General features: G+C 49.9%; 7 protein-coding genes across 7 annotated transcripts; 5 read left to right on the top strand and 2 right to left on the bottom strand.

Moving 5' to 3' along the window:
- Positions 1–251: 251 nt before the first annotated feature.
- Positions 252–2,249, top strand: TrAtP1_009867 (uncharacterized protein; the record flags this gene model as incomplete). The annotated part of the gene is made up of 2 exons (XM_014091091.2): positions 252–990; positions 1,054–2,249. The coding sequence occupies 2 exons, from the start codon at positions 252–254 to the stop codon at positions 2,247–2,249; spliced, it is 1,935 nt and encodes a 644-aa protein (XP_013946566.2).
- Positions 2,250–2,647: 398 nt separating this feature from the next.
- Positions 2,648–2,950, top strand: TrAtP1_009866 (uncharacterized protein; the record flags this gene model as incomplete). The annotated part of the gene is made up of 1 exon (XM_066114478.1): positions 2,648–2,950. One exon carries the CDS (start codon positions 2,648–2,650, stop codon positions 2,948–2,950), a length of 303 nt encoding a protein of 100 aa, XP_065970574.1.
- A 4,531-nt stretch (positions 2,951–7,481) lies between these two features.
- TrAtP1_009865 (uncharacterized protein) lies at positions 7,482–7,958 on the bottom strand (the record flags this gene model as incomplete). The annotated part of the gene is made up of 1 exon (XM_014091093.1): positions 7,482–7,958. The coding sequence occupies one exon, from the start codon at positions 7,956–7,958 to the stop codon at positions 7,482–7,484; it is 477 nt and encodes a 158-aa protein (XP_013946568.1).
- A 1,509-nt stretch (positions 7,959–9,467) lies between these two features.
- Positions 9,468–9,962, top strand: TrAtP1_009864 (uncharacterized protein; the record flags this gene model as incomplete). Its single annotated transcript, XM_066114477.1, has 3 exons — positions 9,468–9,484; positions 9,546–9,837; positions 9,894–9,962. 3 exons carry the CDS (start codon positions 9,468–9,470, stop codon positions 9,960–9,962), a joined length of 378 nt encoding a protein of 125 aa, XP_065970573.1.
- Positions 9,963–10,012: 50 nt separating this feature from the next.
- Positions 10,013–11,184, top strand: TrAtP1_009863 (uncharacterized protein; the record flags this gene model as incomplete). The annotated part of the gene is made up of 3 exons (XM_066114476.1): positions 10,013–10,109; positions 10,170–10,703; positions 10,757–11,184. 3 exons carry the CDS (start codon positions 10,013–10,015, stop codon positions 11,182–11,184), a joined length of 1,059 nt encoding a protein of 352 aa, XP_065970572.1.
- A 465-nt stretch (positions 11,185–11,649) lies between these two features.
- Positions 11,650–12,907, top strand: TrAtP1_009862 (uncharacterized protein). The gene is made up of 4 exons (XM_014091094.2): positions 11,650–11,690; positions 11,742–12,239; positions 12,291–12,476; positions 12,586–12,907. Exons 2-4 carry the CDS (start codon positions 11,875–11,877, stop codon positions 12,845–12,847), a joined length of 813 nt encoding a protein of 270 aa, XP_013946569.2. The 5' UTR covers positions 11,650–11,690; positions 11,742–11,874; the 3' UTR covers positions 12,848–12,907.
- A 203-nt stretch (positions 12,908–13,110) lies between these two features.
- Positions 13,111–15,150, bottom strand: TrAtP1_009861 (uncharacterized protein; the record flags this gene model as incomplete). Its single annotated transcript, XM_066114475.1, has 5 exons — positions 13,111–13,595; positions 13,655–14,093; positions 14,152–14,207; positions 14,273–15,059; positions 15,121–15,150. 5 exons carry the CDS (start codon positions 15,148–15,150, stop codon positions 13,111–13,113), a joined length of 1,797 nt encoding a protein of 598 aa, XP_065970571.1.
- Positions 15,151–15,207: the final 57 nt, after the last annotated feature.

Below are 15,207 nucleotides of genomic sequence, written 5' to 3'. Positions count from 1 at the left end.
GCGCCTAGTGCATCGGGGCTTCCCACTTTCTGCCGCACGCCCCCTCCACCTCGGCAGCGCACCAACGCCAGTTCCCACCCCTCCCCCCCCTCCCTCCCTCCGAACTGTCTCCAGCCCTCCAAGCATCGACGTTGACGAAACCGGTAGGGCCGGCCTGGGCGTCTGGGATGATATAAAGCAAAGCGTTTTGCCACCACATCGCCGTCAGATCGAACTCTCCAAACCGCAAAATCTACATCTCTTCAACCACCATGCTATCTGTGGACCACAGCAGATCATCATACGAGCAGTATCAACACCAGCAACAGCAACAGCAACAGCAGCAGTACAGCAACTACTCTCATCATCCTCACCACGACTTCACCTTTGGCCAGGACAACAGCAACCACAGCTCCGACTTCACCTTCTCGTCGCCCATCTTCCCCTCCGTCGAGCTCTCCTCGTCCAACCTCGAGACGCTGGACGCCGCCATCGTCAACGCCTTCTCGCCCGACTCGATGCGGCCCGACTCCTGGGAAGCCGCCGCAAGGTTCTCGACTCCCAAGTTTGGCCGCCTAGCCCACCAGCGCGAGTCCTCGCTGTCGTCGCTGGGATCGACAGGGCCGGCGTCGCCCTTCAATTCGCACATTGCGAACCCCCAGATTGCAGTCACCGACGCCAATGGTGACGGCTTCATGGACATGCACTCGAGCGACATCAGCCTGAGCTCCGCCACCCCAAGCTACTACCACCTGGCAAAGACCATGGCGCCCTACTCAAACTTCCACCACATGGAGCACTCGCCCGTCGAGATGGCATATCCCGTCATCCAGGGCCCTGGCGCCGGCCACCACAAGCTGCGCCAGGATCGCAACCTGCTCCCAGCGCCCGACTTTGCCAACGGCCTCACGCGATCACATCCCGCCTCCGTGGCAAGCTCAATAGCGGGAGACTCGCCCGCCACCCCCATCACCGGAGACATGGACATGTCTGATAGAAGAAGGCAGCAAGGTAAGCAAGACCTCGTCCTGGTGGATGAAGAAGAAGAAGCACAAGACTCATTCTTTACAACAGGCCACGCAAACGCCAACGTCCCCAAGCTGGGCCGCACCATGACCGACGTCTACGGCGACGAGCTGTACAACCCAAACTTCACAATCACCTCCTCGCCGCAGCAGAGCCAGGTGACGGCCGCGCCCAATGATGTGTTCAACCAGCGCATCAATGCCGCCAATAGCCAGCACCTCAACACCGTCCACCACTCGCCTACCTCGAGCATCTCTCGAGACATGTCCCCCTTTCGCCACGGCTCTCCACTTGCCCCTTCGCCACTGCACGACTGGGCTGCCTCTCACGGCGGCGTGGCCATGAATTCACAGCCTCATATGCCCAGCCAGGATCGCGGCCACCACGACGCCCAGTTCTTCCAGCAGCAGATGGTCAAGACAACCCAGCCCGCGACGCCACAGACCATCTCGCCCAAGGATGCCGTGCTCGAGTTCAATGAGTCATCAGAGGAGCCCAACATGCCTCTGTTTTCTCACCAGCCCATCAACTTTGGAATGGACCACATGGGCAGGATTCTCCCCGACAACGGGGCTGCGGCATCCGGCGGCTACGGCCAGGGCGACAACGCAAGCCACCACAGCATGCACCACGTACCATCGCAGCACGCGGGCATGGCGGCGCATGTGCCACAGCGATATCCGTTTATTGCTTATCCGCCAGCAACCGGCGACGCATCAGCTTCCCAGCTGAGCTCGGCTGACTCCAATACATCCGGATCGGCCGCTTACAGCACTCCCGTCCCGCAGAGTCGCCCCGCCGGTGCCAACGCCGATGGAGGCACCTACACTTGCACATATCACGGATGCACGCTACGATTCGAGACGCCTAGTCTGCTCCAGAAGCACAAGCGCGAGGGTCACAGGCAATCGCACGCCCTGGGCGGTGCTCGTCAACAGCAGCAGCAGCAGCACCATGACCACAGCGGCATGACTTCCAGCCTGCTCAACAGCCAGGCCGGACCTCACCGCTGCGATCGCATCAACCCCAGCACCGGCAAGTCCTGCAACACCATCTTCTCGCGACCGTACGACTTGACCCGGCATGAGGACACGATCCACAACGCCAAGAAGCAAAAGGTGCACTGCAACCTGTGTACGGAGGAGAAGACGTTCAGCCGGGCTGATGCACTGACGAGGCACTACCGGGTGTGCCATCCCGACGTTGAGCTCCCTGGCAAGCACCGACGACGCGGTGGAGCTTAGATTGGCCCCTTACTCTTGTTCATCCCTGATTCAACACCAAAAAAAGACCGAAAATCGAGAGAATGCAATGAACATCACCATTGTATGACGTTTTTTTCACTGGTTGAATCGAGCGAGGGACAGCACCAGCAACGTCAATGACACGATGGCGCACTGATGGAGGGGCAGCAAATCGAAGATTGGGCGATCTTGGCGCACTCCAGCTTCCCTTGCGGGGGAGTGGTGCGCTGCTCGACTTCAGGCGGCAGCCCACAGCCAATGGGAAGATGCCAGTGTCTTCTCTGGCGTTCTGCTCCCTAGCTATCCGGACCCAGCAGGTCGCCGGGTGGGTCTCAGGGTCCTACTGCAGCTGCAGGGTCCTGGTTGGTGAATCCGCGGCGCTGACGTCACGCCACCTCATGCCCTCCACCGCTGACATCACCCACGCCTGGTCGTGCCCTGATTTCTCGTCAACCATTGTCGTCCCAGCTTGGCTATTGCCGGGCAGCAGTGACCGCAATGACGACAGCCGCGGGCCATGCATTGCTCGCAATGATGCTGCGATCCTCGAGCCAGATGAAACCGTCGCAGCATCTCCTCGCAGCGCTGCCGCACCATGCCGCTTCTGGCTTCACGTTGACGACGAGAGTCTTACACCCACCCCCTCCCGTTCTTGCGAAACTGATTTACCTTGTGCTTCTACGAATGCTACGCGATCATGATGCGCACCACCAATTACTCTTATTGTCACTTGCGTTGCGGCTGAATTGAATCATTCTTGTTGTCGCTTCTCCTTTACGTCTATCCCTTGACTTTTTCGTCATTATTGTACTTGTACCAACACCTACTACTGTCGACTTGTTTTTTCAACTTTTTTCTATTACTTCATTTTGTTGCAGCGACTGGGAAGCGGGGCTTTTACATTTGGAAGGGATCATTTCGCATAGACCAAACAAACACTTGTGTGCGTGTTTTTTTTTTCTCGCTTTGCAGCGCTTGACTTTTTTTTTCTTTTCTCATCTTCTTGTTTCTCCGAAATACCTAGCTTGCTTGGGGAGAATTGTATTATTAAAGATGATAACAAAGGTCCACCAGACTGGATCAAGGACCAAAAAAATGCATTCGAGACTCCCCGGAGAAGCGGGATGATATTACATGAGGGCACTGGGCGCATTCACAACGGTTTAAAACAATACACATGGATTTTCAGAGCGGATGGTTTCTGATACTAATTTTCTTATTTCTTATTTCTGCTTTTCTTACAGTTTGTGAAAATTACTTTTGGCTTGGATAGAAAAGAAAAAATATGTATAGTAGTAGTCTTAGTTTTTATTTCAATATGGCTATTAAATTGAGCAGCCGCATACAATCAACTTGCAACGTCTCACGTTTTACATAATAAGTGACTTGTTTCTAAAATTAACCTAGTAGCAATGCTTTGCATTGAATTGCCACAATAGATCCAGCCTGATTAGATCTTGGGGCCCCTTTGCCTTTGTCTTTTTTGTTTTGTTGCAGGGTACTTGTCGCAAGCACCAGCCACATTGCCACGTTTGCCGGCCCTTGCACTAAGGCTGAGGCGTCGCATTGAAGGCGTTTTTTGCTCTTTCATCTCCACTGCTGAGCCTAAGCCCTAAGGTACTTGGGTGAACGTACCTTTGCTAACGTAATGGGGGATCGAAAATAAGGTTAGGTAAGCGCTGTTTTAGTAATCGGTCGTGTTGCAATCATTTAGCCTTCTTGGGATCGTGTTGCGATCCTGGGAGTTTTTTAAGTTCGTTTTACAGGAAGGTCATGTGAGATGGATGTTACGGCTGCTGTTTTTCCATGTATTTGTTGTATGTAAGGCGCTGATTAGCAATTTGGGATTTGTTAGGATCTTCGGAATGGACGGTCGATGGCTCATAGTTTGTAATTGAAAAGGAATGCGCTGCTTTCTTTTTTAGGGGGCGTGTAAAAAAAAAGATGTAATGGTGTTTAATTAATTAAAATTGAACTTCTTTGAGTAATGTTATTTGTCTTTGGGCTGATGAATCAGTTGTGTTGGGATTTTGCAGGAACTTTTTTTTGGTTTGGGTCTGACTAATGTTGTGGGATGAGTCAGGGTTGGCGGAAGTGTGTATTTGCGACAGGAAGTTTATTCCGGTGCTGCCTGGATTTATTTGGGGAATTGGATTGTGAAGAATGATTAAGATGGATGGGAGTGTGAGTAATGCTTGTAATTTAATATTGATCTGTTGCTGTGTGTGGTTATGATTTGAAGAGTCTGTAGAGGATAGTGATGAAGAAGATATAAGCTGAATAGTTAGGAAAACGGATACATACGACCATAGGTAATGGAAAATTCGGGGTCCCGTCTGCTCCCCCATAGACAAGCCATTAACCGGCAGATTAGTAGTTGAGTGGGTGACCATCAGCGAACACCGGCTGTTGTATGTTTTTTGCTCCTTGGCCTTATGGCGTCTTGTTTTTATAACTTGACTCAACACCACAACAAGCACATACGACCATAGGTAATGGAGAACTCGGGGTCCCGTCTGCTCCCCCATAGATAAGCCATTAACCGGCAGATTAGTAGTCAAGTGGGTGACCATTGGCGAACACCGGCTGTTGTATGTTTTCTTTTTGCCTTTTTTGATGTCCCTATTGATGTTGGCCAGCTTCATGGCACATACGGGATCCCGTCAAGTTTAAGAATGCAGTTCAAAGTTTTCTAATTCCAGTGCCTCTGGATTTGAAGATTGCAAGTACCAGGTAACTTATCTCAGCAAAAAGGTTGTCCTACCAAGGCAAGTACGTACGTACCCATCTCTCTACGGAACCTAGCGAAGAAGCGGAATAGGAGGTGTCAGTCATCCATCCAGCCTGTTGGCTATTTCTAATTTTCTGATTTGTTCAAAGTCTGAAGTGCCGTTGTTTGGACCTGCTTATCTAAACTAGGCGTCTCGATGCTTCTTCTTTCCCTAGATAGCGTATGCAACAGGCTACGGAAAGCACAGGAGAATACATATCGCTCCCAGATCAACATTTGTTTGCCCTCGGCTCAACTTCAGTGAATGAGACACCAGCTTCGTCGTTATGGGCCGACTCGTGACTGTTGCTGCCTGCTCGCTAAGGCAATGGCCCTTGATTGTGAAGCACTGTTGGCTATAACTCACTAGATGAGAAGCGAAGCATAACCAAGGTATATCAGGGGAACACGGACGATTATTGAATCAATTCGTCAGGCCAAAGTTGCTGGTGCAAGACTTTGCGTTGGACCGGTACGTTTTTTCCCCTTTAAGCCCACTTCACTCCTGTTTAGCGGTATTGGAGCAATTGTTCTGAAATTTTACACTCCATATGAATCAGAGATACCGGGCTATTCTTGCAATGACCATTTCCTCGAGCCCGATCTATACCTACACTGCATTGAGATGCTGGCCCGAATTCTTGAAGATGAAACCTGCCATGGCATACTCCTTGACATTGGTCTTCCTGTCACCCATCGTAATGTAAACTACAATGTAGAGTAGTCTGTCTTCATGGCAAGATTCTCTTTATCCGCCTAAAAATGCGCGAGTTCAACCACCTACGCCATGTAACTGGCTACATTAAGGGCGTGCCAGACTACATTGTGTTACTGACATCAGGATAGATTTCGCGAATGACCCTCGTAAGCTCTTGGATGTTTTCATAAAACGATAACGGTAGACCAGTGGAGACTAACAATCTAGAACTACCAAGAAATGCGGTACTTTACTCCCTGGCTCCGGGAAACACTGGGAAGAGTTTCACTTGCCAAGATTTCTACAAAGACTACAAGGAAGCACACATGTGCCCTTTGGGGATTGTGTTATAAGCACACCTGATAGCTGCTTTGGCGCTGAAACTTGCGAGGAAATGTGGTCGCCAGATGCACCTCGTGCGTATCACACTGCTAGGCTGCCGCTGGAACCCATACTGACGGTTTTATCTAGATATCCCGATGACATTGGATGGCGTGGAAATAATCACCAATAGTTCTGCCAGCCACTCTGGAAGTACTACAGGATACAGACATCCTTGAGCTTAGCCCTGATGAAGAAGACTGGAACCTGTCGACCAACAACCCGAGTTTCACCACCAAAACTTGTACAGTGCACTGGCTTTTACCTTTGGGATTACTTGGCAAGGAGTAACTCTGCGGGATTGTGAGCTATCCTGATCCTTTGCCACTCGTAGCTCCATATTCTCATTGACTGACCGCGTTGTAGTCTCGCCCCTCTGTCAGGTGGCCTGGACTCCTGTTCGACGAGTGAGTGAAGCCGAAGCAGCGGCTATATGATTGGCAGGGGGGCAATCCACCAACACCTTTTATCAGCTGTTTCGGTCTTCTCGATGTGCCGACTTGTCACCTCTGCCATCAATGACTAGAACCAGTCGGTCATTGCTACCGTGAAATGTTTATTCGGTGATTCCGCTCTTCCAAAAACTCCTCAACAATTATGTAACCGCGTCTTGCATACAATATATATGGGAATGTCAAAGCAGAGCTCTCGTGAGACACGCCAGCGTGCAAAGGTCTTATCAGAGGCCATAGGGAGCTATCATATCGATCTTGATATCGACTCTGTCATGCGCAGAAAGGCCACGTCAAAAGCTCGCTCGGCTTGGACCCAAAGTGTTAAGTAGAAGACGGATCAGAGGCCGAGAATCTCATGTTACAAAACATTCAAGCACGCACACGGATGGTAGTAAGCATAGCAACCTGAGTCCTAAGAACGAGGGCACAACTGATGATATGTTAGCGCTCAGAGGTTACATGACCAAGTATGACTGCTCTTCGGCAGACATCAACCCGATAGCTCCATCGACAAGGGAGCTCTCAGGGGTCTCATTGCATGGGCACAGGTTAAGTTTGGCATGCGGTGTCTCGAAGACTTCCTTACCGCTACTCCTACGGCGGAGCTAGAGCTCATAACGGAAGAATATACACAGCCGGATGAAGCAGACATGGGAATAACCTATGCTGAACTTACTGCCTTTGGTATGGAAACCCTGTTATCCCTCTAGCTTGCGAGATCTCTCTAATGAAGACAGGACGCCTTCGTAAGGAGAGAAAGATGGGCCCTTATCAATGTGGCAGCATCTCGTTCATATCTGGGGAAAAGATTGAGATATGGGACCAGACGACCACAGCCCCTGTCTCAAACCGGCAGAGATTGCGGAAAAAGTGAAATTCTTCTTTGTAAAATAGTACGCCCTCCAGGTTGCCGGTTAACATTCGCCTAGCTAAAATATTGGTGTGGCGGCTTCGATCACGGCATCTATCTCTGGGCTATACCAGTAACATCTTGCAATGCCGGGATGAAGTAGGAAATCTATCCGCGATTGGACTTTGACGTCGTCTTGTATATCATCCTTGTCAAAGGTAAGTGCTGTGAAATCAAAGACGAGGCGCGACTCATTGGCATCTGCCTGTGCTTTTAGGCCCTCACCCAAGCGGAATACAGATTTACGCAGCTTATACGAAATGTCCATTCCAGGGATACTGTCTTCTTCAGCGTCATTATCTGATACCTGCGTATCGTACTCGTTTGCGTCAGAATGGGAACCCACAACATCACCCGGCAATAAGAGACGACCAAGTCTTGCTCGGTCGGCCAGTTGCCTCTGCCTTCTATTGGCGACAGCCTTGTCGGCATGGATCCGAGAAAGAGTTTTGATCAGCGACGCGGGGCTGCTCAAATTGGACAGCAAAAGCACCATCTCATGCTCAGTAGGTGGTTTCTTGCGGTTCGCTACGCTAAAAAAAAGGCGTGTACCGCGAATTACAGCCCAGTGGGGTAACGGCAAATCTTTTTGTTGGTTGCTCTCAGGTTCTGTACTGGCAGATGTTGCATCCTGCTTAATGTAACCGAGCTTGAACCTCGCCTCCCGGGGATCTCTGCCTGGAATCGACTCAGGGAGAGTACGCCTCCACTCGGCTAATGGCACTCGCAATTCTTGTACAACTTGCTGTGGAATAATCGAGTCTGTCCAAGAAAGAGAGCTTCCAAGGAGATGTCCGAGAGATATGGGGCTGCTTGGTTGACGTCGTCACAGTCAATGTGTTGTCGAGGCACGCACGCGCATGCAAAAGGGTGAGCACGGTCTCGATAGTATTTGTGGCAATTCACTGTCAAATGCCTTGAATCTTTCCTTGAATCTTAAATGACAACACTCGGGTGCGAAGTCGGAGATATGGTCCTATGATATCACTGGCGATAGTCGGTGCTCTTCTTCGGAACAGAAGGGCTGGATAAGGCGATCGCTAAATGCCATCATCATCCAGTCGGAGCTGAGAAATCTCCGAGAATAGATGAGGTGAGGGGTAAGGGAATGCTGGAATGGATGATCCCGCAAGGGCCTTCACAGAAGCCCGGAATTGGTCGTGGATCATACGCAGGACGTCGGCTTTCTGCGCAGTTGGCGGCTGTAAGTCGAGACCAGTTCAGAGAATTAAAGGTTCCAAGCCGAGATCCTTGACGCGAGGAGCCCTGGAATGCAGAGCCATACTGAAATCTCGAGAATCCGGATCTGAGATCGAAGCATGCAACTTCCTCTCGTTTGTCGCCAGTGGCTGCCGCGTTTTGAATCTGCCCAATAAGCAGAGCAAGTGAATAGATTGCCCTGTCAACAAAGTTAGCGAGACAATCATCGTCATATATATATCGCTGTCGTTTCTCTTGCAACGCTCTTCTCAAGGCTTGAGTTTGCTGGAAACATGATACTCGGAATCCAACGCGCCCAGCAGCAAGTCACGTGTGAGATACCATGCTCTGATCATGATAGAAAGGCTGGCGAGGAGCTTCTGACACTTCAAGTTTGTTCACTTGGTCCAGGCGCCTTACGTCCAGGTATATAAATCGTAAGGACGCCTTGACCCCTTTGACATACCAGTATCCACCTCGTCGATATCTAATCTCGGTCGTCCAATCCAGTCTGTTCATTTCTCATCGACTTCCTTCCCCCGCTCGCCTACACCCTGGAAGGATTCTCACCAGTATCTGCGTCTTCCCAAGTAGCACCGAGTTATATTGACGTTGCTGTACCCAACACTGGCCCGTCAGTGTGCTAATTGCACCATCTTGAAGCATTCCGAGCAGCTGCCCATCGCTATATTGACCCGACATGAATGTGGCTCTGTCGTCTGCAATATCAGGCGACAAACATCATTTCGACACTTATTTATCATAAGGTTGCGCGTGTACACGTTTACACTCCATTGTGGGCGCGATGGATTCCTCAGACTTGTGAGTCTTTTGCCCTTCTCATATCCTTGCGGGCATCCCAGAATTGATACATGTCTGATAGAGAGCGTTACTTTCTCCGCAACTGGGCAGAAGTCATCAAACAATGCGAAAATTCCCTAGAGCCAGCCGACCTTGAGCAAGTGCGACTCATCACTTCGTGGGATGTGCTGCAGAAAGCGCTGTTTGACCCAGTGGGCACAGGGGCCGGCAAACATGAAGGGATTCCATACAAGATATCCTTACTGGAACCAACACTCGGCCACTATCACCGTTTCACCTACATATTTGAGTCGCAGTTGGCCCCCGGCCTCCAGGCCAACTTCTTCTGGGGCATCATTGGCATACTGATACAGGTGAGTGCGCGTTTGCCGGACCCTTGGACCACAGCGCATTACTCACAGCGTGACAGCTCACAGCACAGGATTACAAGCCCTCCCCAAGATCCCACGAATGCTCAAGTCGCTTGGCTATAAAGTAGAGGCTTTCAAGCAGCACTACTTTGCGTCAACTCAGGAGAATGCGGATCAAATGAAGGAAGCGTGTTTTGACATGCAGGTTCAGCTCGTTCAATTTTTCACAACCGCGGTCAAGTCTATGCGTGGCGAGGAAGACGAGATACAGCACTGTAAGTATCGGTAGACGAACAAGTGTCATTTTTCCTCTCCTAGCTGATGTAATGACCCAGACAAGCGAGCCGGACAAGATCATCGCCACGAACAGGAGGATCCATGGTCGTGGCTTCAACGTGAGTTTATCAACACAAACCAGGCGCTCTCGGAAACTCTATCGCGGGTTGAGAATCTAGTTACTGCACGTTCTCCTCCGCTATGCCAAGCCAGTTCCTTAGACGTTGCTACAATCACACAGCAAGCATCGTTGATGAAAATGCCAACCAAAATATACCCAAGCTTCTTTGGTAGAGAGAGCACATTTGAGAAGATAGACCAGATCCTCGGCCAGGACGAATCAACAGCAACTTTCCGATCTATAGCGCTGTTTGGTCTTGGTGGCATCGGCAAGAGCTCCATCGCGGCACGATATATTGAGAGGAAGATGGAAGAGAAGAAGTACGACGCCGTATTTTGGGCTTATGGTGAGACGACGGCATCGTTGCGACAGAGCTTCACAGACATAGCATTGCGGCTCAAATTGCCTGGAGCACAGCCCAACCTACACAATGAGAACTTGCAGCTAGTTCAGAACTGGTTTCAAAGGACTGGTAAGTCATTGTCCTTTGTTGTCTCTGATCTTGACTGACACTCTATATGACAGAATGTAAATGGTTAGTGGTTTACGATAATGTCGAGGATGATAAGCTATTAGGCCCATACTGGCCGGAAGCAAGTCATGGGAAGGCTATTATTACTACCCGCAATCACAACTTGGTGTATAAATTTGCCACTTCTGGCTTGGAAATAGCTTCATGGGATGCAAAGACCGGTTCCGAGTTTCTCTTATTCTTGTTGAAAGACAACATAGGTCGCGACATCCAAGCAGAAGGACTCTCGGCATTCGAACTTGCCGAAAAACTCAGTGGCCATGCGTTGGGTATCTCTCACATGGCTGGTCTGATTCAACAAAGGTCCTGGTCCATCACCGAATTCATGCGCATCTATTTAAAAGATCCAAGAAGGCTTCATAAATCTGAGTTACAGGCAGTGTGGGATGTATCCTTTGGTACTTTAGAAAGAGACAGCTGAGTATTACTGGGAGTTGCATCATTCTTGGTCTCGGATAACATGGCGCAGGAGCTATTTGAAAACAGGCAAGGCCACTATCTCCCAGATGACCTTGAGTTTTTCCTTGATGATTTGAAGTACGTCTGATCCCCCGAAAGAAACTTGTCTGACCTCGGCTACAGATTTTCTGAAGCAATGGAACCTCTCTTGACCCTTGCGTTGGTAAAACGGGATAAAGATGCTCGTACCTTCTCGTGCCATCGTATGGTGCAGACGCAATTCCGGTCTTTCCTATCCCCAGAGGAGCGACAACAGGCATTCGACAATACAGTGGTGCTAGTATACAATGCCTTTCCCAAACAGTCAGACGCGACGAACAAGAATCAATTCTATCATCAGTGGACTCAGTGCAATCGTTGCTTACAACACGTCCTCTGTTTGAAAGACAATTTCAAGGAGGGGCGCAAACACTCGAAGAAATTCAGAGCGTCATCTCTGTTCTGTGAGCTTTTGAAAGATTGTCAGAGGTGGGATACTGCCTGCTATAATTTTGCGACAATATGTTAACTCGATACCAGGTATCTCTACGAGATCAATGCATTCAGAGAGCTCGTGGACGTCTGCGAATTGAATCTCCTAGCCGTGGACACACTCGATGACCAGAAACACGCCATCGATATCAAGGCCTCGACACTATCCCATCAAGCCAGCATGTACGAAAGCATCGGCAAGGTCGAAGAAGCCATTGAACTAAACACCAAGGGCTACAAGATGCGCCTAGAAGAAGAGCCTCGCAAGGGCGGCCTCCTCGGCGGTTTCGAGCAGAACCTCGGATACAACTACAACACTGCCAACCAGCATGAAACAGCGCTCATGTGGTTTGAAAAGTCGCGCGTTACCTGGACCGCGTGGAATGTAAAGGAAGGCAGGGAAGGGGACTGGCCCACGGTCACAAAGAAGAATACCGCGAGGTGTCTTGTGTATCTGGAGAGGTACGATGAGGCGAAGTCCTTGCTCGACGTTTCAATCAGAGAGTTTAAGCAGGAGAAACCTCTAAACTGGGCAATGCTGGCTTAGTACGTACAGTCTCTCGTCCTTTCATACAATACGACTAACGTCTCTCGCAGCACATACTTTGTCCAAGGTATCCTTGAACGACGTAGGAACAGGCCAGAATCTGCCGAGGCAAGTTTCATGGAAGCGCAGAATATGTGGTTCAAAGGTGATCAGACGCGCTCTCACCCGTTCAATGCAGGATGCATTTACAAGACGGGCGTGGTTTGCCTAGATCAGGGCAAGGTGGAGGCTGCCATGTATGTTTATCTTCCCCCCCCTCTTCTCTTTTTCCTATCGGTCTTCTACATTTCAACCTTATGCTTTCTATTTCTCTAAACTCGTATTTTAACAATATTCACTGTTTAGTAAACATCTCCGTGACGCCCTCGAGATCACAAAATTCCATGCCGACACCATGCCCGTTGAGCACGCGCGCGGCCTGTTCAAACTCTCCGAGGCTCTAGTCCAGAACTCGTCTACAAATGAGGACGAGAAAGATGACAGTGAGGAAGAAGCACAAGATTTGAGAGACGAGGCCGAAATATATTTGCTCAGGAGGGATAAAAGTGCGACGCAATTTGGGAACGAAGACACCTATGATAGATGGGTGCCGATTTTTTGGCGGTAGGGAATTGATGAGGAACCCTAGATCAGAAAGCAAGAGAGGACGAAAATACGAATATGCCTCCTCGGTACACTGCGTGCGGTGTGGCTATCAGTGCGGGTATTTGCCTGAAAGGGTCCGATCTGAATGCTATGTAGTGCTATGTAGTGCCATCAAGTAAACCAGGTAGCGAAGCCGAATGCCTAATTACAGGAACCACAAGCATGCTGGGCTGACAAGTCGTATAATGGGCACTAGAACATACTATGCCTAGCGATTTTCCATTTTCAAATGTCCCTCTCAGCCCACGACTGGATAAGGCCCTCGTTAGTTTCCTTGTAAACCTTGACTTGGACATTTCCACCCGTGAGGAAAGTATTTGGCTGCACAAACTTCCACTTCATCTTCGGTTTCGACACGACAATCTTCCGCCATTCTTCATACACACCATCAACTGCACACAACGGCTCATAGAAGTTTTTGCATGCGGACACATCGGCGGTGCAGCGCCAGATGTGTAGCTTGCAGAGATACGAGCCCAGAGATTGTTTACCGTGGGAAAGGATTTTGGATCGGTCAACTTTTACTGTGAGAGATTGCTGCGTAGGATGGTGCGCGATGGAGATGACTCCGTCGCCGTCTTGTAGGAGGTGTTTAAGAATGGAGAAGTGAGCCTGGTGGTGGACTTGGCCCCAGGCTTGGTCTTGGAAGTTGTAATGCTCGAGTGCTTGCAGGCCATCGACGCCAATATTGAGATATGTGGCGTAGAGAACTACATTTGATGGAGAATTAGTGTCGTATTATACAGTAATTTGGATTTTTGCGACGTACGGTCTTGAGCTGTGATGCTGCTGCTATCGGTGTAGCCAAAAATGCTCAGCAGATGCTTGTTATCCATGAAATATTCCGACATCAAGATTGCACGACATTCCTCCACTGTTCCTGCCAGCTTCCCAAACACACTTGTCCACGTCTGGCCGGGTCGATAGTGTGAAGTTATGGCTTCCCCGCTGAGGGGGCTGATTGGAGGATTCTGCTTGTCAAAGTTGTAGGTTCCTGGAGAAGTCTCGCTGAGGAGCTTGCCTGTGCCGTGACTAATCAATTCATGAATGGCAGTGGTGAGAAATCTCACAATGTGCGTGGTACTTTGGAAAAACTTGAGCTCGGAAGAGTCAACCCAATAGCAGGGAAGGTCAGGGTTATTGTTGACGCTGAGACGATTTGCGAGGACAATGTTCTTGAAGCCGTGGGTTTCTCGGATGTATTCGTACTATCGACATTAGTTTATTAATGGCAAACAAGATTAGATGGGTTAAGAAAAAAAAAACCCCCACATTTGGGAGATTGGCGGCTTCGAAGACGATGCTGCCGCACACAGCCAGTGCTAGGACAAGTGATTAATCTCCCTTTCTTTTGGTGAAGGCAGAAGAAGACAATTAGGTGACTAACCGTGGACACTAGTAAAGTCTGGAGCCTCAAATAGACTCTTCTCATATGGCCCTTTGCCATCATTCACTCCCTCGACCGCCCATGGGAGCTGTCGAATGAATGTAGCTGAGCTGTCGACAAAGGTTTTCAACTTCTTGATTTCATCGGCATCGGCAATGCCTATCATGGCCTCCCACTCAGAACGGATTCCAGCGGGGTCGCGGTAAGGCTCGATGAAGCCAAGTATGTTTTCGACTGTGGCCGATACATCCGTCACCCAGGTCTTTTGCGACTCCTGGAAGGCTTCTAAACTGCCAGTACGAAAGCATTCGATGTAATGTGTCAAAAACGCAGTCTGTTTATCGTTGCCTGCATACTGCTTCGCCATTTCCAAATCAGAGCAGATCTTGGCCAGTTCCTCCGAGTGGTCTCCTCGGACAAGCAAGATACCATCTGCGAGTTCGTTGTCACCACTCTCGAGCACATCAGTTTCTGCAGAAGCTTGCAACAGCTGCAACACAGGCTTGCCATCCTTGAGCACTTTTCGAACGCGGGTATTCTCCGGGCCGATTGACCTTTTGTTCATCACGTCCGAGACCTTGGCGATGTCATCCCTGGTGATGGGCTCCTCGGTAGGGTAGTAGCCCGACTGCGTATTTTCACCAGGGTATCCCAGGCTGAACGGTGGAACTGCTAGAAGAGGGTCGATCATCTTGTCTAACCCGGCTTCCGTCTTTGGGGAAATGCTAGCAAGCTTCCTGAGAGCTTCTGCTGATACATCAGGGACGAATTTCTGGTCGCCCTCTCCCTAACTTGTGGTCAGCGGCAGCAGAAGACGCACAAGACGGCAGACTGCGCTCTTGGCTCACATTGAAGTTGCCCAAGTTGCAAAGGAACATGGCAGCATATTCGAGAAATGAAGCCAGCTCTTCGGGAGTGACATTGCATTGCGCTAC

Source organism: Trichoderma atroviride, chromosome 5 (assembly GCF_020647795.1).
Source record: "Trichoderma atroviride chromosome 5, complete sequence".
Lineage (NCBI taxonomy): Eukaryota > Fungi > Ascomycota > Sordariomycetes > Hypocreales > Hypocreaceae > Trichoderma > Trichoderma atroviride.
This window is presented reverse-complemented; position numbering and strand designations above follow the sequence as displayed.

Bases quoted from the DNA above. Each gene is read 5' to 3' on its own strand.
- TrAtP1_009862 (XM_014091094.2), top strand. From the start codon at position 11,875: ATGTACGAAAGCATCGGCAAGGTCGAAGAAGCCATTGAACTAAACACC. The intron at 12,240-12,290 runs GTACGTACAGTC...CGTCTCTCGCAG, and splicing joins AACTGGGCAATGCTGGCTTA to CACATACTTTGTCCAAGGTA. The intron at 12,477-12,585 runs GTATGTTTATCT...TTCACTGTTTAG, and splicing joins GGCAAGGTGGAGGCTGCCAT to TAAACATCTCCGTGACGCCC.